At 33.0% G+C, this 21,831-nt stretch overlaps 1 protein-coding gene across 2 annotated transcripts; it reads left to right on the forward strand.

The window, feature by feature from the left end:
- Positions 1-880: 880 nt before the first annotated feature.
- On the forward strand, positions 881-20,265 carry LOC140441007 (protein FAM117B-like). 2 transcript variants are annotated; one of them, XM_072531393.1, is made up of 6 exons: positions 881-1,348; positions 11,761-11,906; positions 16,217-16,388; positions 16,528-16,815; positions 17,001-17,206; positions 17,513-20,265. In XM_072531393.1, the coding sequence occupies exons 1-6, from the start codon at positions 1,135-1,137 to the stop codon at positions 17,591-17,593; spliced, it is 1,107 nt and encodes a 368-aa protein (XP_072387494.1). In that variant the 5' UTR covers positions 881-1,134; the 3' UTR covers positions 17,594-20,265. The 2 variants fall into 2 exon arrangements, with proteins under 2 accessions (XP_072387494.1, XP_072387495.1); XM_072531394.1 differs by lacking the exon at positions 881-1,348 and adding an exon at positions 10,514-10,658.
- Positions 20,266-21,831: the final 1,566 nt, after the last annotated feature.

Consider the following 21,831-nt stretch of genomic DNA (forward strand, 5'->3'; position numbering starts at 1 on the left):
AAAATATTTTTCCGTTTCTACAAGAGGAATAACAGCTGGATAATTTTTGAATAATTTGGCTAAAATTTATTAAGGAATTGTATCTATTATACTTTGAAATTCTATTATTTAGATTATCTCCTTACAATGACTTCTTAACTGCTATAAAGAGGTTGGACGAACTAAATGTTAGATAGGACTTTCGTATCAAACATTTTTGGAGAGAGGGCAGAGATTTGGTTAAGGAAAAAAGGAGTTTTTTTGGTGTGACATGTCACTGGATCAATAAAGATTACAGCAGAATACCTTCAAGGTACACCTGGCTATAGATAATATTTCACTTAAATTACAAACTTACGATAAATATTTTATTAACCCTGAAAAAATTATAGCTGCTATGTACGGTACAATTTATTACTTTCTCATAAAAAAGAATCAGAAGAATTCCATTCTTTATGTAATTGTAATTAGATCAAGAAATAAATAATAACCATGTACCTAAATACCCAGCTCTAGAACTTATTACATTAAAAATTAAATTAAATTAAACATAAATGAAAAAATTATGTGTCAATCACATCTGTATAAAAAGAAATAAGGAAAGTATAAAATATGCAAGAATACAAGCAAGACAGAAATGGGAAGCGTGAAGATGAAATAGAAACGAATGAAGAATGCTAACTTCCAAGACGTAACAGAAATATGATTACCTACTTTTATTATAATAGAACTGATGCTAGTTTAAACATATGTCCTAAACTTTATAAATACAAGTGAAAGAAAAGCTAGATTTAGATATAAAGTTACAAATTGACAGATTATTTAAAAATAAACAATAAACACAACTACTGATACATCGATAGACGCGGCAACACTGCACCCATATGGCTTTTCTTTGTGAATGAATGATTCCAGGTTTGCGCAACGCAAATGATAAGGAAAGGATAAGAGACAAAAAGAACACAGTGGACCGTGCGCGTAAAATTCAATCGGAGTCTCGTAAAAAGTATGAAACCCGGAAAAGATTTACCGTACGCACGTTCACGTATAAAACAAAGGGACCTAATCACGAACTTCTTGTAAACACCTATTCGGCAGCTTGGATCGTTTTTGTGTAAAAAGCCGTCTTGTTTTTTACGGAAACCTTTTTACAATATGTCCGGACAAAATAGGTTGCCGAAACCGTCGCCTAGTTTAATGAAACAGGGACCGTTGAAGGCCACTATACCGATTTCGTCTGTAATGAAGCCGAGCAGTAATTTTATGTCTGGCAATAGTAATACTATATCGCCGACGTATTTCTGGAAGAACAGGGCATCGCCTGACCAAAACTCTGGACAGAGGAGTCCCGGATCAGCTGGATACAAAGGTTAGCATGCATGCACACTATTTTTTACCATGTTTTTTACAAACTACAAAAAAGAACTTTCCATTATTTAGTGTATTTTTATTTGTGAGTCTAGAATGATATTGCTCTAATGTGCTGCAACTCAAATTATTAAATTTCACCAGATAAATTAGGACTTATTATCTAATATATTTCATAGACATTATTGTTTTTTGCCTGGTACATTGCTGCATTTTGTTTGGCTACAACTAGGTTCCTCTAATTTTATATTGTTCCTCTATATTCCTACTTCTTTGATTTTTCTATTTACTTCTTGTTTTTCTCCTGTTTTATAGTATCTTACATTTTATTCTGAGATATTTTTAATGTATAAATGTTTATCTGTTGTAAATACAATTTAATTCCCATGAAGTAATAACCTTACTTTCTGCAAAGAATATAGACGCTTAGCTTAAGCGTCTATATTCTTTGCTTTCTGTAAGTATCTCTTTTTTATCAGTTTTATAATATATTACCTGCTCAAACTCATGTCTACTTATCATTTACACCAATTATTCTTACCAGTTTTCATTTCAATATGTTCTCTTTTTTGATAATAATTCACAATATTTAGTTTTTGTAGCATATGTTAATATAGGCCCTATGTTTTGTTTAATGCTCTATATGATTTCTCTATTTTTCATTTAATTACTATTCTTTATTTTCAATATTGATCAATACACCCAAGTAATCAAATGATTCTAGATTTTTTCACTTTGTTTACGTATACTCAATTTAGTAATACATGATAGGACAGTATAAATATCTTAAACTTGTTACAGTTTTGTACAAAAATTGATAAAAATATAACTACTCTGACAAATGGTCTGTGAAATACAACATAAAATGCAAATTAGCAAATCTTACGGGTTTCACACAGAATTGCACTCCTCAATGATGGGGAACATAAGTTTATTTACAATATAGAAATGGGAAAATGCCTTTTTTTTCGGATTAGATATTGATCATCATTATTTCATATATTTGGCTCTACATTTCTTTAATTATCATATATTGGGTACAGATTTGCTTGACCTGTTTTCAGATTTTTTCCAGTCAGTATATACTTACAAAAACGTTAACCCACAAAGTTGACCATCACTTAATTCCATTTCTCTATCAGATTACTGTATACATACATCAACAATTCATCAACAATACATCTTTATGGAATACAGGGACCGGCATTAAACTGGATAAAATCATTTCTCACAGATAGGTCGCAAAAGGTATGCCTGAAGAAAAGGGGATGTAAGGTTTACTCTGATCCTATCAATTTAAAATTAGGCATACCACAGGGGAGTGTCCTGGAGCCTTTCCTCTTTTTGGTCTATATAAACGACCTTCCAAATGCGGTGGTTAGTAGTTCCTCAAACCTTGTAAATTTCGCTGATGACTCAAATGTGCTTTTCTGGGAAAAAACTTTAGAAACACTCCTCACAGTGGCAGAGCAAATTCTAAGCAAGGCTGAACAGTGGTTCAGTGGAAATCGGTTGTTGCTTAATACTGATAAGACAGTTTTTGTCTACTTTAGAACCAGCCAATCACGAGAGCAGTTTCCAGATACAATTAATTTCCTATCACAAAACACGGAACCTGCTAGATCAGTTAAATTTCTTGGTATTCATATTGACCAGAATCTGAATTGGGGGGAACAAATACAAAATACAACAAAAAAACTGAATAGAGCCTGCTACTCATTAAGGGTGTTAAAGAGCTATCTAGACCAGGGGATTTTACTATCAGTATATTATGCAAACTTTTATTCTATTATGCGATATGGGGTAATCTTCTGGGGTGTTGCAGTAGATAGCTCAACTGTCTTTATAGTCCAAAAAAAGGCAGTCCGTGTGATCTTAGGATTGAAGCCTTGCTTAGAATTTGCTCTGCCACTGTGAGGAGTGTTTCTAAAGTTTTTTCCCAGAAAAGCACATTTGAGTCATCAGGGAAATTTACAAGGTTTGAGGAACTACTAACCACCGCATTTGGAAGGTCGTTTATGTAGACCAAAAAGAGGAAAGGCCCCAGGACACTCCCCTGTGGTATGCCTAATTTTAAATTGATAGGATCAGAGTAAACCTTACATCCCCTTTTCTCCAGGCATACCTTTTGCGACCTATCTGTGAGAAATGATTTTATCCAGTTTAATGCCGGTCCCTGTATTCCATAAAGATGTATTGTTGATGAATTGTTGATGTATGTATACAGTAATCTGATAGAGAAATGGAATTAAGTGATGGTCAACTTTGTGGGTTAACGTTTTTGTAAGTATATACTGACTGGAAAAAATCTGAAAACAGGTCAAGCAAATCTGTACCCAATATATGATAATTGAAGGAATGTAGAGCCAAATATATGAAATAATGATGATCAATATCTAATCCAAAAAAAATAGTGGACAAAATTTTGTCCACTATTTTATATTTTATGTGTGTTGTTATTAATGTTGAGTGTCTATGCTTTTGTAAATAATCTCAACGACTAGTAAGTTGCACCGAAGATTTGTGATATTTTATAAATATTTACACTTTTTTCTTATTATAGTGTCTTAAATAAGGAACAAAACGATTCCGAAAGCTAGACGAAAAGTCACAAGAGTGTTTCATTAACATCCCGGCCAATTTTCTGACTGCAACCCTAATAAACTGTATATATATATATATTTTTTTTTTTTTTTTTTTTTTTTTTTTTTTTTTTTTTTTTTTTTTTTTTTTTTTTTTTTTAATCTGTAATGAATAATGTGACGTTATTTGCTCAATTATGTTTAAAAATTTATGCAAATAAAAATTTACTCTACTCAATTTATGAAGATATGAAGATATAATACACTGATCCATAAAAGTAATGGACACTTGAAATTTCATCGTTTTCTCCTTTTAGTTTTGTTAAATTGCCCTTTATAATAATTAAATATGTTTATTAAAATATAAGTTGCTTCTATCCATGAGTTTGTTATTTTAAACAGTTAAAACATTTATTTTTTTGAGACTTAAAAGAAAGTTCTTGTTAAAGTGCCCTCGATAAATTAAATATTTTCTTAAAATAATGCTTGTTAAATTAATTGTATTCCTTTTTGGTGGATGTTGGCTACTTTTTTGGCTACTAAATGCGACTTGTGTAACAAGATGATATGAGATCGACAACTTTCTTCCTGCACTACTATCAGCGAATATATCTACAACTACATTTTTAATACTTATAAGTGCTAGAGAAGATAACTGTGCTTCTGACATTTTACTATGAAGATATGATTTTACTAATTTAAGTTTAGAAAAAGATCTCTCTAAACTAGAGGTCGTGACAGGTAAAGTTAAAAACAAGATGTACTCATGACACACTTCTGGTATGCAAGCACTAGTGCAATGAAAATCTATAAGAATAATTTTGGCTGCATCACTACATCATCTGCATACATCAGCTGCATTCACTTTGTAAATACTTTGAGTTTGTTGAATGTCTACATCGAGATTTCCGAAAACCACGCCTCCTGAGATGTGTTGATCTTGTAATAATTCATCAAAATATTTCTTAACTGTGCAAAACTCTTTGGTTTTAAAAGTACAGGGCTGGCCACAATTAGTAGCAGCAACTTTGGATTCTTATAAAAATAACATATGGTTTTGCCTAAGATTTGATAAAACTTCTTTAGAGTTACGTAAAAGTACTATTGCATAATGAGAGATCCATCTTTTTGGAATGCAAAAGAGTGACAGCTAGATTTATAGATTCCAAAACTTTATTTTGTAAAATACTTAGGAAGACAAATTCAGACTGTTCCATTTTACTTTTTAAATTATTAGCTGTTCTTCTCTCCTCATGATCTGTAGTAGTTAATATTATTTTAGACAGTGTATTTAAAATTATCATGTAGTTCTGCTACCAAGCATAGTTTGAAATCTGGATGACCACCTAGTCACCAATAACGTTTTTAGAGTAAGCAATTTTGGCTGGATGTTTTTCTGCATTTTTAGTAAATGATCCAATCTTTTAATGCTTCTGCTGAATAAATTATAAATACTTTGTATGGTATCGTAGTAATCGCGGACTTCTAATATATTATTGCTTGCAACCTACACCACCAAATTTAAATTATGAGATGCACAATGGATGTATGCAGCTTGTGGTTGAACGGCTCTAATTTTCTTTTGCACTCTGGAATAATGTGATAACGATAACCCTGTCCGCGATACTTTGCAACTGATATACTACGTTCTTCTAAGAAAGATAAAATTAAATTTGAAATATCTTCTTCAGTTTGGCTATGCATATCACAGAAACGTAAGAATGGTTAATTAAATTTTATATTACCAGGAATATCAGTAGGGAAAAGGGGGAATGGTGGCCACTGGAGTAATGGTAGCCATGAAATATTTACATTTATGGCCTAATATTAGTCCGCGTTTCCCTGAAAAAGATTTCAGGAAAAAAATCTTGTTTACAGATGAGTCTTCTTCTTCTTTGACTGGCCATCACAATCCATCTGTTACCGTAGGGCACTCTACAGAAAATAGGCACATAAGTGTTCCTTACAAAACACAATACCGTTAAAAAGTCCACGTCTGGGCTGGTATTTTAGGGTAGGTACAACGTAATTAGCCCTTTTTTCGTTGTGGGCACGTTGTGTCGTCGTAAATACCTAGATCTCTTGAGAAATCACATAATTCCAGCAGTTCGAGCATTACCTATTAATATAAATGAAATTTGGTTGCAGCAAGAAGGCTGTCCAGCTTAACAATGCACGGGAGATGTTAGATTTTTTAAACATTGGCTTTCCAGATAAAGTTATTAGTACAAAAAGTACCACAAAAATGCCACCTGGCTCTCCTGATCTTCAACCTTTGGACTTTTTCGTATGGAGTTATGTGAAACAACAAATTTACCGACATGAGCATGAACGTGCCGAAAATTTAGACGAATTACGCCAAAAAATCATTCAGGCCTTTCAAAACATAACACCCAAAATGTTGTCGAATACCCGAAGTCAATTATACAATAGATTGGGCTACTGCTTGGCTGAACATGGTGGATTTTTAAAAAATTTAATTTGAAATAGTTTTAATAAAAATTATAAAAATGTTATTTATTGGAATAAATTCTTTTAATTTATGCCGTTAAGAATTTATTATCACTTAGAGTATAATAAACCAGCATTTCTGTGTCTGATTGACCTAAAGAAAGCTTTTGATAGAGTAACACTCAAAGATGTGATCCATCTTCTGTATAATAGAGAAGTTCCCCTAAATATTATAAAAATTATCGAAAACATCTACCAATTAACAAGCAGAATTGCTTATAAAGAGGAAGAAAAAGAAGAATTTATTATGTTCTTTTTTATGAATTGAGATTAAAGAAACTTCTGATTTCTACTACAAACTGTTGATTTGATCTAAGATATGAACCTGCTTTTAAATCTTGTAATCACATCGTAATATTTCCCCAGACCATCTAAAAAATAAACTTTCCTTTGGCAACAATGTATCACAGTCAAGACTGCCCATAGTGCCTGCGGCTCTATCACAAACATGTGGTTACCTGTTATTCTCTCTAGTGTTAGTGCCATATAGTCAGATAATTTTTTCTATACCTGTATATAAAATCGAACGATGCCGAGGAATTGGTAGAAAAGAAGTCACGTGGTTGAAGAATATCAGAGAATGGACCGGAATACGGAGAGTCAAACAACTGTTAAGAATAGATCAAGACCAAGTCAGAGACTTGCGTGTTAATTATCAACGTCAAGGAACTTGATACAGCACGTTAAGAAAAATAATTAAACCGATACTTAAATGATTATAAAGTATAATTTCACTATTTGAGAGAGTGAGTCATCGTTTAAAGGCCCAGAAATGCGGAAAGCCGTTTGGAAATCCAGTGACGTACACTTACTTTTATTTTAACGTTAATTATATTTTATTTTTCAAATATTAATGTTCGAAATAGGCCACAATATATTTATTTACAAGTTTTTACTGACGTTTCGATCTCTATATCCAAAGACCGCTTTCAAAGATATAAATGATAGTTATATTTATTTTATTTGTTTATTATTATATATTTTTATAATCTTATATTGTTTATTTTCTTTTTTTTTCTATCTTTAAAAACAAAATAGAGATCGAAACGTCAATGTATTAAACATGTAAATAGATATATTGTGGCTTATGTCCAACCTTCTCCCTAAAAATACAGAATGCCACAAACAAGCAGCTATAGAAAAATAAATATATCTGTCATTTGTATGTTTGAAAACAGTCTCTTTATAGAGATCGAAACGTCCGTAAATTAAACATTTGAATAAATATATTGTGGCTTATTCCCAACATCATTTCTAAAAATACAGAACGACAAGCGAAAAGCCATTGAAAATAAATAGTACTATCATTTGTATAATTGAAAACGGTCTCTGGATATAGAGATCGAAACGTCAATAAATAAACATATGAATAAATATTTTGTGGCTCATTCCCTACATTCCCCTAAAAATACAGAATGCCACAAACAAAAAGCTATAAAAAAGAAGTAATTTTGCAGAAAGTTTACTGATGCCAACCGGCTGTCGCGGAAGTTACGCTAAAACGTCTTTTGACGTGACCCGTCCTTAAACAGTTACACAATGAAATTTTTCCACAGTTTCCACATCACTCCAGAGGTATGTCTTGTGGTGCGATACTTTTTTTAAATGGGTGTTCGCCAAGAGCCATATTGTCTTATTAAATAAAATGAACAAAACACTTAAACAGTATAAAACAAAACAAAATAAAATCCTATAAAACAAAATAAAATTCTATAAAAACAAAATAAAAATAATGTTTGATGTGTTTAAACACAAACACTATACACACTTACTATGTTCTTCTCGTTTTTTTTTTGTTTTTGGTTTTTTTTATGCTGATGTTCTTATTAAACTATTAGAAAATATTATTCGCTGTCTAAACCTGAAGATGCAGTGCTGCTATCGCTGTCATTATCTTCACCACCTGGTGTAATTATAATTGGCTCTAGTAAAACTTTGATATGAGTCTCAAGTTTCCACATACGATGTTCTTCTTTAATTATGTGGCCTATACATTTAGCCCATTTCTCTGGAGTTACATGGAGGATTGCTTGAATCAAAAGTTTCTTAATTTCGTTTAATTTGAACGTTTTGTTATTGCGTGCTACTTCTCCTTTCACTTGCTCCCAGATAAGTTCAATGGGATTAAGTTCGCAATGATAAGGTGGTAGACGCAGAACTTTGACACCATAATCTTTTGCAGTTTCATCTACAGCATATTTAAGATATTCAATTTTCCTTAACCGTGCAATGTCAAGTAGCTAAATTTTGAGCATTGATTCTTCGTATGCAATCCCCTTTTCTGTAAGCCATTCTTGAATCCTCCCTTTCAATTTCTTTAATAATCACCTGTTTTTTTCGACTCAAATTGAAGAAAACCATCATCAAGAAACCCTGTATCACTTCCTATATGGGTGACGATTAAACGCCGTCCCTTTCCTGATGGAGCTTTTAATCCTGTATATCAGCCTTCTATAAATGCTTCGCGTTTACTTTTGACATTTAAATCTTGCCAAACTTTTCCAACTGTATGACCTTTTTCAACCTTGGCTAATCCAGGTTTCATCCAAATAACATATTTTGCGTCCTGTGCTGCGAATTTTGCGTATTTCTTCTAAATATTTTCTTCTCCGCACAATAATTTTATTTTTTTCTAATAGCATACTTTTTCTGTTGAGTTTTACTTATCGAAAAGTCATTTCACGCATGGTCCTGGTTAAGACTCTACGAGATATCTTGGGTAAGGAGTCATCGTTTTCGAGCTCTTGAGAAATATTTTTCAGTGTTGGAATTTCACTCCGAAAATAAAGTGAATGAATTTTCGACGTATAATATTCCTTGTCTCGTCATCCAAAACAATGCTTTTCCTACCTCTAGTTTTACCTTTTTCTTGCTTTTTATTTTCCGATGTATTTTTAAGTACACGATAAATACAGCTAACGGATACTTTTGTTAAACTGCTACAAATGTCGACCGCTTGGCTAACATTTAATTCCATTTTTCTGCCGACAATTCCTTCATAAACGTTTCGTATTATTACCTTCTCTTCGGACGTTAACATTTTCCGTCTCTTTTGCGGCATTTCATTTTTGGAATCAACATCAGAATTTTGCAGTCTTCTCTTGGAACAACTCGGTTTTTCGTCCAACTCCAATAAAACTCAAACCAAATAATCACAGAATATAACTAAAAATTTACTATAAAACGACAAACTATAACACTCGTATTATCAATAACACGTTTTATCAATAACACAAACTTATCGCATAAAATACCCTACCCACAGAAACGCCAATGTAATGAACTATTGTTGATGGGCACTCGCTCGACAAAAACTAGTTTTACGGGTTTCTGTGGATCTGAATTGAAACGGGGTTCCGTCGCTAATTCCAAAATTGCCAAACGATTGAAAAATATTGTTTTAAAGTATCGATTTTTATTTTATAAATTTAAATATGTAACAAAACGGAACATATAAATAAAATTTATTTCATTACAATTTTGTGCTTAATTTTTAATATTGAAAAAATCAGGTTTTTTGTATTTTTATGACAGTAATAATCGCTGCGTGGAAGAATACAGGTTTTGTATGAGCATAATTACTACTTGTGAACAAGAATTGGCTACACTGTTCGACAACTTCTGGTCAAGTCTACTATAGAGAAGCACAAATAAATATACTACTTTATATATTCTGTAATTTCTTATGAGGAAACGCAAATTGCAATCGAGAAAACAGGCAGTTTTCGAGGGCCGCTGTGTACATTTCAATTTGAGGATATTCGGCGTTTAAACTATGATATCACTCTTCTAAATTGAGGGTTTCTACTATAGTGTTGTATCGGGCTAATAAAAATCTATGGGCTAATAAATATGAAGACGTAAATGTCGAATTGAAGGTGACAACTTTTTGTTTGTATACTTATAACATCGTCCTTGTACAAATAGATCAGCAGTGGGATGAGACTCTTTTCAAATTTAAAATAGATTATATATTTTTATTTGAATTTTCGAATAATACAATTACGCAAAATATCTTTAAACACTCACACTCGACGTTTATTATTAGAAACATTGATGGTTTTTACTTGCCAAGTATTTCTAAAACTTACATGGGTAAATACCTATTTCGTATCAACAAATCATTTGGATGTGTACATCCTCAAAAATAGTTCTATTAGTGTTTGGTAAACATGGCAGATGTGCTTTTTATACGACTTACTCCCGTTATTTTTCATTGTAAGTAGATCAATATTTTAGCGAATATATTTTTTAGCACAAATTTTACTAGTTTTATTTAGAATAAGCCACAATTTTACTTTAAAATTAGTTTATTATAATAATATAAATGAATAATTTTGAGAACGATGTCCGAAGTGGAAATCTAAACGTCGAAATATACTTATTTTACCGGAAAATTAAATAAATTAAATAAAAAACTACAAGAAAATAGTTTCAGAATAATATTTAACATAATATCCACAAAAATTTGATGTTGTATGTTTATCAATATATATTTATCAATATTTTACTCCCGGGCATGGATATCAATTCATTTAATTAGATTTTTTCTGAAGATCTGAAGATGACCAAACTCTAACTGTTCTTTGTCTTGACGATAAAATATTGGGTGAGTTCGACCGATTTGAAATTTAGCCACCTTCTTTTTTATATTTTCTCTCTTGTCCATTCAAATTAAGCACTGACATCCCTTTTTAATTTATCGACTGTCTCGATTGCACAGAACAGGGTCTCCTGTTGAGACTTTTGCGCTTTAAATCACAAAATTCTTATGAATGAAATGAAAGAGTATGGAATAGAAATCAATCATCGGATTCATCGGTAATTCTTTGCCTTAGCTCTGCAAAACTTGCTGCTTTACTTTTAATAAAAATAGTCTTTAGAATTAAAATCGGGTGAACGAAGAATCCATTCAATACTAGTCTATCTACTATTACCATACCTAGTCTACCAATCCATTAAATAACGCCGAACATTTGCATCAAAATGGGCTGGAGCTCCGTCTTGGTGACACCATTTCTCATTAAAATTGTCCCCAAACTTGTTTTTCAGGGGAGGAACAATTTCATTTCTAAGTAGTATTTAGAGACGTGATGGTAGGGTTTATAGATTTAACCAGGTGCATTAACAATATTTAATCAATTTCTGTCATCCTCAAACTTTGATGTTATATGAAGGGTATAACAGTATTTTCTATTCTTGCGCCCTCTGTCGTGTTAATTACTTGAAATATGTGAGCTCGACCAAAGGACGAAGCAGAATTTTAGATGTTCAATAAAACAGTGTATTTTAAATCTCCACACACGTTTTGTCTTTTCAGGGAAATCAAAAACCGAACCTGAAGATACGGGCAGTTCAATCAGAAGAACTGCTTCCTTAGATACGATATATCTTCAAGGACAATGGCCAAAAGAAGGGTATTATTACGGGCATATGGGTACACTTCACGTGGACAAGGCTGTACAGGTAACATATATACATTTATATACACTCGCGATCATAAAATCCGGGTCACCTTGAAAATCACCGATATTTCATTTTTAACAAGCTTTATCGTAAATAATAATAACACAAATACAAACTAATGCATGTTTCTGGGAATTGTTGTCGGCATGGCGGCTTCCTTTGCAACAAAGATTTTCAATAGTGCCGATTTCGCGGGAAACGCACACTTCCCAAAATGAACGGTATCTGTAACTGCGGTTTGTTTAAATGTCTCATTTGTGCTTTGACTTTCTGTTCAAACGCAACGAACAAACGTTTATTATTGCCATCATTAGTGTTTATTAGTGCCATTATTAGTGTTAATTATTGTTTATTTTTTGCCAAAAATACCCTTGACTGTTGTTGAAACGGCACAAATTGTTGCGTTTGTGAAAGACGGTCACACTCAACGACAAGTCGCAAGAACTGTTGGCCTTTCTACGGTTCAACGATTGCTTCAAGGCTTTCAGGAGAAGGGTTTGCTATCCAGACGACCTGGCTCTGGACGAAGAAGAATGACCACGGTACGAGATGACCGTTTTCTTGTGTTTCAGGCTTTACGAAACCGAACCTCAACTGCGATTATTCATCGAAATCGTCTACAGGAAGTACGAAATCGCAATGTTAGCGTTGCAACAGTCAGGAGAAGATTTCGTTCTTTTGGACTATCTTCTCGGGCAATGGCTACAGGACCGCCACTTCGCCAGGCGCATAGAGTTGCACGACTAGCTTCTGCTCGACAATACGCGCATTGGAGAATTAACGATTGGAGCAAAGAGTTATTCTCAGATGAATCCCGTTTCTGCCTAACTGGATCCGATGGACGTGTAAGAGTTTGGAGGAGAACCGGTGAATGATTTTCACAAGCTTGCATTGCTCCAAAAATGCCATTTGGTGGAGGCTTAGTCATGGCTTGGGGAGGTGTATCTTCCGACTTCCGCACAGAATTACCCTTCATCGAAAATGGGTCCTTAACTGCACGAAGGGACATTACGGAGATTCTGGAAGAACATGTTATGCATACCATGGCAAGGCTTGGAGAAAACGTCGTTTTTATGCAGAACAACGCGCGAATGCACGTTGCCACGATCAGTATGCAATACTTGGACGAGGTTGGAATTACGAGGTTACCCTGGCCAGCTAGGTCTCCGGACCTGAATCCCATCTCCTCATAACAACGCACAGGAGCTTAAGGATCTGTTAGTGAGAGAGTGGAATAACATACCACAACATGTAATCAGGAGAAAAATTGAGAGTATGCCCCGTCGTCTGCAAGAGGTCATTAGAGCAAGTGGAGGCAATACACGCTATTAGTCATTGAAATTTCACTGACGTTTTACCACGTTCTGTATTTTCCATTTTTTTCGTATGCCTGTTTTATCAACAATTTGGTTTGTTTTCTGCTTTTTCAATAAAAACAATAAAAAACCGTTTTTTTTTCTTTCAAAACAAACATTGTTAACAAATAAAAAATACGTTAGCCTAAAAAAAGGTTATTACTGCACCAGAGGCAAAAATATTCCAGAAACTTAAAATTTTCAAGGTGACCCGGATTTTATGATCGCCAGTGTATAACATTTTTACTTTTTTTATATATAGTTTTTTATTATTTATCATTACAACAATGGCGTGTTCGTTTATTTTATAATGAGTTTATTTTTGTTTCTTAAAAGGAAATCTATGAAAAAACTGTTTACGAAAAATTATATTTAAATGATTTAAAAAAAAAACAAAAATTAATTGAAATTGTTAAGTATTCAGTATAGGGTATAATAATTTACTTATTAAATAAACTAAACGCCTTCACTGACTATTAATACATAACCTAATGTTTCTTCTTCTTCTTATTCTTTTTTTGGGCTATGTCCTTGCCAATTTACCCAGTTTACTTCGAGAGTAGACACTTTTTGTCTTGCTTCATCAATCAGTGTCTACCTACACTTATATTCTTCCTTTGTTTGTTTTGGGTTATTCTACATGTATACTTGTACTGCTATTTTTTTTTTAATTCTTCTCAGGCTAAAATTTTAGTAAGACAACACAACAAAGGTATAAACTTTTCTCGCTCGGGGGTAGCTTTCAAGCTTTGCACACACCAGAAATGCTACCCACGGATAAAGTAGAGTTACCTAGGACTGAAAGAAGGAAGATCATAGTTTATAATTTAATATTGAAGGTAGAAATAAAGTTGCATAAGGTGTTTATTGTATTTTCATTAATATTTGTGAGGATTGTGTTAATGTTTCTAAAAGAATATATATTTCAAAAAAGACTTACTTTAAAAGTGATAATGTTTTGCTCTTAGAACTTCCGCAAACACAAACAAGACATAAATGGCATTTTACTAAAATATTAAGTAAATGATGCGCAAAAATTTAAAATACAATTTTATTTTCACATATGATGACAAACACAACCAATGACAAATATACAAACAAAACGATCTTTTGATTATGTGTCAACTTCATAAAAATTGTGAATGTTTCGTGCGACTTCGTATCAAAACCATAAACAACAACAAAGGGAATCATGTTTGTGACACTATATATACCATTGGATGGGTCTATATGTATATTCTTTCCTTGTCAAAAGAACGTAGATGAGAAAATAAGATTGTCCAACACTAGAATAGGAACCTGGAATGTTCAGAGCATGTTTCAGTCTGGTAAAATGCACAATGTTATTCGAGAAATGAACAGGTTGAATATCGATGTACTGGGTATCAGTGAAACCAGGTGACCCAACTCAGGTTGTTTTTCAACAGACGACGCCACAATATATTATTCCGGTAGCGAGAATAACCAACACAAACACGGCGTGGCAGTAATGGTTAATAAAAAATCTAATAGAGCGGTGGAATATTATTTCCCTATCTCAGAAAGGGTAATGGTACTGAAGTTGGTGACATCTCATGCCAAACTGAATTTGATACAAGTTTATGCTCCTACGGCGAATGCCGACGAAGAAGAAGTGGAATTATTTTACCGAGATATCGAAGAGGCACTGAGAATAACGAAAACAAGAGAAATTACGATAGTCCTAGGTGATCTCAATGCAAAGATTGGAAAGGGACAAAGCGGAAAGTGTATAGGAAACTATGGTTTGGAAAATCGAAACGAGAGAGGAGACCGTCTGTTACAATTCTGTCAAAAGCAGAACTTGATTATTATTATTTTTTAAGTTACCAAACAGACGACTGTATACATGGCGATCGCCCGCAGATACATTCATACCGAGTACGGTCTAACAATGAACGTCAAGAAGACGAAATTTATGAGAATATCGAAAACTCAAAGAAATAACGAGAATCTTCTAATAAACGCAACCAACGCCGAACAAGTGGACAAATATGCATATCTGGGAACAATGATTAACTCCGCAAATGATTACATTCAGGAGATCAAAATCAGAATAGAAAAGGCTAGAGCAAATTTCAACAAAATGAGAAGAGTGCTATGTACAAGGGATTTAAAATTGGAACTAAGAGTTAGGTTGGCGAGGTGCTATGTTTTTTCGACTTTGTTTTATGGAATCGAATCTTGGACCTTGAATGCGACGTCAATGAAAAAACTTGGAGTCATTAGAGCTGTGGGTGTATAGAAAAATTCTGAAAATATCGTGGACAGAACACATCACAAACAAAGAGGTTCTGAGAAGGATGAATAAAGAAATAGAAATTTTAAAGACAATTAAAACAAGAAAATTGGAATATCTCGGACATATTACACGTGGAGAGAAATACACCTTGCTCCAAATGATTATGCAGGGAAAGATCCAAGGAAAGAGAAGCATAGGAAGGCGTAGAATGTCATGGCAGTGCAACCTGAGAGAGTGGTACGGATGTACATCAAACGAACTTTTCCGAGCAGCCGTCTCAAAAGTCCGAATAGCTATGATGATTGCCGACCTCCGCCGCGGAGATGGCACTTGAAAAAGAAGATATATATATATATATATATATATATATATATATATATATATATATATATATATAGATGTATATTATAATGGCAGCTAATCTGGATAACTCAACCTAGATAGCGCTAGTGTAGTTGGAGGTCACGTCAACTGTCCAAATCTGTTTATTTCTAAGTAAATATTGCATTTATTTCACTTTGAAACAATGCTTGAAGCAATCGGCTATTTTAAATGCCAGTTACGTGTACGAAATCAATTTTTTAAATAAAATTTGTACCAACTCGACATTAAAAATTCGATATTTTTTGATCAGAGTGTCCTATGGACAACGATCTACAATTGTAAAAGTTCTTAAACATTTTTTTTTCTTTTAGACTGACGACTCGGATCTGTCTGATTCGAGGATAGTACAGTGCTCGTCCGAAACTGACGACAAGCCGGAGAAACCGACCATAAGATCAAAGATATGGAATACCAAAGATTTAGGCATTAGGCATGGATCTCCAGGCGAACACACACTGAACAGCAGTTCCCAAACTTTATCCTGTAAGTAAAATTTAGACAATATCACGGATGTTAAGGAGCTAGATTCATGTTTAAAGTCAAGATTTAGACAGAAAATGCCTTAACTATAAGTTACGCAGTCTTCTATAAATTTAGTTAAGTAGAGAAATTTGTGTTCCAGCTTGTATTTTATCCCCGACCTTCAATCCCGTGAACATAGGTTTGAAACCATTGCCAAAATCGTCCATCCGAAGCTCGGTGGAGGGTCTCAACCAAGAAATCGAAAGGCTGGTCTTGAAGACCGACAATGAAGCGCACATTAGCAGATCCTACGATCATGACAGATATTCTGAGACGATCCCAGAAGGACACAGAGCCCCAGTCGCGGACCTGTTCAAATTCGCTTCGAGGTCTAGATCCGTGGACACGCAGACACCGCAGAATTTCGGACACAGTTCTAACTCATCAGGTAAAGTGATAATGTATCCTTTATTCATTCTGGCCTAGTATAAAACACTCTTTAAGTTAGTTTTAAGTACAAAATTCTAATTTTCAGTAATCCAAATAAAATTTTTCTTCCATCAAAATGGAAGAAAACATCTTATCAGGTCTAGAATTTTTCGCAATTTCATTTCCTTGCATATTTCGTTTCAGGAGAGAGCCAAGCGTCTAGTCCGGATCAAGAAACGAGTAAACTAGGATCTTCACCACAGATCAACAGATTTTTAGCGAGAGAACCACCCGATGGTTGCGAAAAGGTCCAGTCGAAGTCTCTGAACGACAAAAAGTTTTTTACTGTAGAGCACGTCCCGCAAATTTGCACGTTCAAGCTGAAACCAAGCTTGGGATCCGCTTTTCAGGTAAATATGTCAATATTTCTTTTATATAATGAGAAATTTACACTTTTTTACCAGCAGTTAATATATTACAATTATATATGTTAGTTTACAGGGTTAAGATTCTGTTTTTTGTGATGTAGTTTCTTACACTATTACTACCATAAATGCCTTTCAATAGCCTCTTTACAACAATATTTTTAAACCATTCCTCAGTTTAGGAGTTGAACCATCCCTCCTTATTTCCAGACACGGTACCATGTGAATTTTATCTACTCTTTGGGATATAAATCAAGGAGTCTACTGTGCTAACCATTGTGTTTGTTGTAGATTTTGCAGCCCACCAAAAGCAACAGCTCCGATCAAGATTTACCATTAGTGCCCTCTCAAGAGTCTCAGATCGACGAATAGAATCTATAACTGTTTGATTTTTATCTATTTCTAAAGCGATGGATTGCAAACGTTTCGAACGGAGTTCTTCGTTTCCGAAATGTTTTCTGTCCGATTTAAAAACGTGTAGATAATATTTATCTGTTTTACCGGGTTGTTCTGTGAAACGGAGACGTATATAAGGGGGTTTTAAAATAAATATTTCGTAGGGGAAGACAAAGTGAACTGTAAATTTATTTTTCGATGGTACAAAAAGCGGAACAGCCCGGATTTTTTAAGATTTGGCAACAGTGCATACCGCTTTTTCATTCGGTCTACTTTCGGCGTGAAATTACGAGATAATCAATCGACTTAATAAGCGAATTGACAAACTATTTTGTGAAACATACAAACCCTTTTGTAAAAACTGCATTTTTACTAGACGATCTTCGATTTCCGAATCGCCATTTTATGTCATTTTCTTATGCTTTCTAGGTCCTTAATGTAATGTCCTTAATGTTAAATATAATCAGTTCTGCAGAAACTATCTTTGACACCAAGTCAAAGTAAGCGTTGTATGTATAAGAAAACGACTTCTGAACGATCACGATAATGTTTGATAAGCATTAATTTTGATCCTTTATGTCTTTTCATTATCTGCAATGATCTTAGCTATTATTTGGCTTTATATGAAATATTAACTGAAATAATGAAATGAAATAATCAAAATGTTTTCTATGACAGTTAATTGCGATAATGCTTCGTAAACGTCATGATTTGGAAATCTGTTAACGATTTCATTGATACTCTTCTTAAATTTTATTTTATATCATTCTGGAAGAAGCAGTTACGAGACCGTGAAACAGATGTATCGTAAAGGATTCCCATAATGCTTCAAAAACATTCATTTGCAGTTTTCTGCAAACACTGATTGCGATACTGCTTCACAGGCACCTTTTTCTCTTAACAGCTTCACTGATATGATAGTTAAATGTATTTTTATATCATGTTGAAAGAAGCAGTTCGACAAAACCAGATCCTATAAGCTTGCGACAATGCTTCATAAGCATTAAATTTGATTTTTGTTGTGGTTTATATTAACCTTTTCATGATCTTAATCGTCTGATAGTTAAATGTGCTGATATTTCACATGCATTAAATGTTTTCTCTGTAAACTGATGCTCAAGGATCACGATTATGCTTCACAAATATTAAATAATATCCTTTACATGTTCTGAGTTAAGAATTTAGTTGTTCTTTTATATACATAATAGTTGAGCAAACTTCGATTACAACTTTGTCAGAAGTAATTATGATTATAAATCTTTAGCTTAATATTTAGTCCCAATTACGATAATGCTGTAGAACAATGGATTTTTTTTGTGTGTTATTTTCTTTTCAGTTCTCAGAAGTTCCTCTTTTGTTGTAAAAATTCTTGCATGGAAAACTAATTTGGTTTAAAAACGTTTTCCAATAAAAAAAACATTCCAAATCCTCGCGGTAATGCTTCAGAAGCATTAAAATTGTCTAGCTGTTATTTATTAGAAATTTTTTCGAAATTTTCATTTTTATTTGAAAAATCTATTCCAGAAATTGTTTTAACAATTGTTGTCGTTTTAAAGAAACATGTTCTCGCATAAGAAATTTCAACACACTCACAATAATGCTTGAGACGCAATAAAATTGTATCTCCACACGTTATTTTTTATTAACCCTTTCTAAATGTTCTTTTGATGTGAAGAATCCGTTCTACAAGTTATATTAAATAACTTTTTACCAAAAACAATTTCCAAACACTCACGATAATGCTTCAGAAGTTTTAAAACGGCCCCTCTACATATTATTTTCTTAATAAATCTTTCAGAATTTGCTGTTTTATTTGAAGAATCTATTCTAGAAATTATTTTAAATATACTTATCGTTTTTAAAGGGAATTTTAGTGCAAAAAATATTTTCCACTAAAATTAATTTATAAAAATTCGCCATAATCCTGCAGAAGCATTAAAATTGTCACCCTACACGTTTTTTTTATTATATCCTTCAAAATTTTCATTTTTATTTCCATTCTAAAACATATTATTAACATAGTTATTCTATTTTAAGGGCAATTCGAGTATTAAATACCTCCACGATAATGCTTCAGAAGCATTAAAATTTATCAATACATGTTATTTCAAAGTAAATCTATGGGTATTTTTATTTTTATTTGAAGCATCAACTCTGGATATTATTTTAAATTGCGTTTTAGTTTCTAAAGAGATTTGGTGTGTAAAAAATGCTGTTGTCTGTTGCCAGATTGTCTATATTAACAAAAAATTGATTACAGCTCAGTAATATATGAAATCGTATGTTACATTTTTGAAAAAAAAAACTATTTATGTAGTTAACGACATTCCATATAAATTTTTTCAATTGAATTTTAGAGGATTGTTTATATAAAAAAAATTGAAATTAAAATAGTTGTTATATTCAGGAATGAACTGTAATGAAGCTGTGATTTTTTAGTATGAAGAAATGAGAGATTTTTCTAATTTTTCATGGATATTTTTTAGTAAATAAAATTACATGTAACAATTCAGATGTTTACAGTTATTTTGTGGATATATCTTTTAACTTTTTTATTGTATAGGATTAAGTATTAGTTCTTCTTTTTTATGGTATTCATTCAATTATTTCTATATGTTTAAACATATCTAATAAACAGACTGATGAAATGTTGTTTTATATCCCCTAATAAACCTAAATCGATCAGTACATAGATTATAACAAATATCAGAGGAAATTTTACACTATAAAAGCTTATGAGACATACAAGAAAAAATTTGAGCTTACTGACAAAAAATTGTTCTTTTTTGCAAATCAATAAATTCGCACTCAATTTTTTCGTCCAATAGGTCTGGAAGATCGAAGTAATATTCCTCAATGATAGTTTGAACTTTTGACACGTAATTAATTTAAAACAATTCCAAGCGAGTTCCAAAAAACACTTAAAAAAATAAGAAAATTTGAAGTGAACGAAAATAATACAAATCTTGAATATGTTGCCTATGCGAGTCCATTTCAAATAGGTAAAAAAAAATGAGAATAAGACTTAGATTTTGCATATTATAATTTGCTATGCATCTTCAGGTCAATTGTACATGGTAAACTAAATGCTGAAAATATAATAACCCGTATTAGGGTGCTACATAGGAACATTTATAAGCTAAAAAATAGACAAGGACATGCTGTATATGAACAACAAGAAATTATGAAAATTATCGAAGAGTACTATAGAACATTATATTGTCGAGATGCTCACATTCCGGAGGTCGAAATCCCAGCCATACAAAATCAAGGATCAGAGGAACTTCCAGATATAACCGAAGAGGAAATCGAATCAGTGTTGAAAGGTATGAAGAACAGCAAATCACCTAGAGAAGATGGCATTGTAAGTGATATGCTAAAATTAGGAGGCGAATGCGTCATAAAAGCTTTAAAAACCCTTTATAATGCCTGCCTCTTTGAAGGAGTTACATCAGAAAAATGGAATAGTGCCATTATGATAATATTGCACAAAAAAGGAGATGTAACAGAAATTGGAAACTACAGACCTACCAGCTTATTATCTCATTTAAATAAGCTCTTTATGAGAATAATTACTAACAGACTGGAACCTAAGCTGGATTTTCACCAACCATTAGAGCAGGCCGGATTTAGGAGTGGCTTTGGAACGAATGACCACCTACAAGTAATAAAATCCTTAATAGAGAAAGTTACAGAATACAACAAGCCATTAATATTAATACTTGTAGACTTTAAGAAAGCGTTTGACTCAGTCCAGCTTAGCTCCATGTTAAGAGCTCTTACAGCAAGGAGATACCATCTCTCCTAAGCTATTCACCGCTTTGTTGCAGAGTGCTACGAGAAACAATAATTGGGAGAATATTGGAGTCAACATAAATGGAGAATTTCTGAACAACTTGAGATTTGCAGACGATATAGTCCTTATTGCAGACCGGGTAGATCATACCTGCCAGCTTCTTCAAGACCTTTAGAGCTCGTGTACACGAGTTGGACTTAAAATTAATTTCTCCAAACACAATATATGACCAACCTAGTACTGGCGAAAAACATCTCGACTAACGGCACGCAAATTATACAGGTGTATAGCTATAAATATCTGGGCCACGAGATTAAATTAGGAAGAGATAATCAAACAACGGAGCTAAACAGGAGAATAGGACTGGCATGGGCGGCTTACGGAAAACTGAGAAGTCTTTAGATCAGATATTCCCATG

Source organism: Diabrotica undecimpunctata, chromosome 5 (genome assembly GCF_040954645.1).
Source record: "Diabrotica undecimpunctata isolate CICGRU chromosome 5, icDiaUnde3, whole genome shotgun sequence".
NCBI lineage: Eukaryota > Metazoa > Arthropoda > Insecta > Coleoptera > Chrysomelidae > Diabrotica > Diabrotica undecimpunctata.

What these genes read in the sequence shown, in the direction of transcription:
- LOC140441007 (XM_072531393.1), top strand. Translation starts at nt 1,135, where the DNA reads ATGTCCGGACAAAATAGGTTGCCGAAACCGTCGCCTAGTTTAATGAAA. An exon ending in ACGTGGACAAGGCTGTACAG is followed by an intron (nt 11,907 to 16,216) that starts GTAACATATATA and finishes TTTTTCTTTTAG; the next exon opens with ACTGACGACTCGGATCTGTC. An exon ending in CAGTTCCCAAACTTTATCCT is followed by an intron (nt 16,389 to 16,527) that starts GTAAGTAAAATT and finishes TTTGTGTTCCAG; the next exon opens with CTTGTATTTTATCCCCGACC.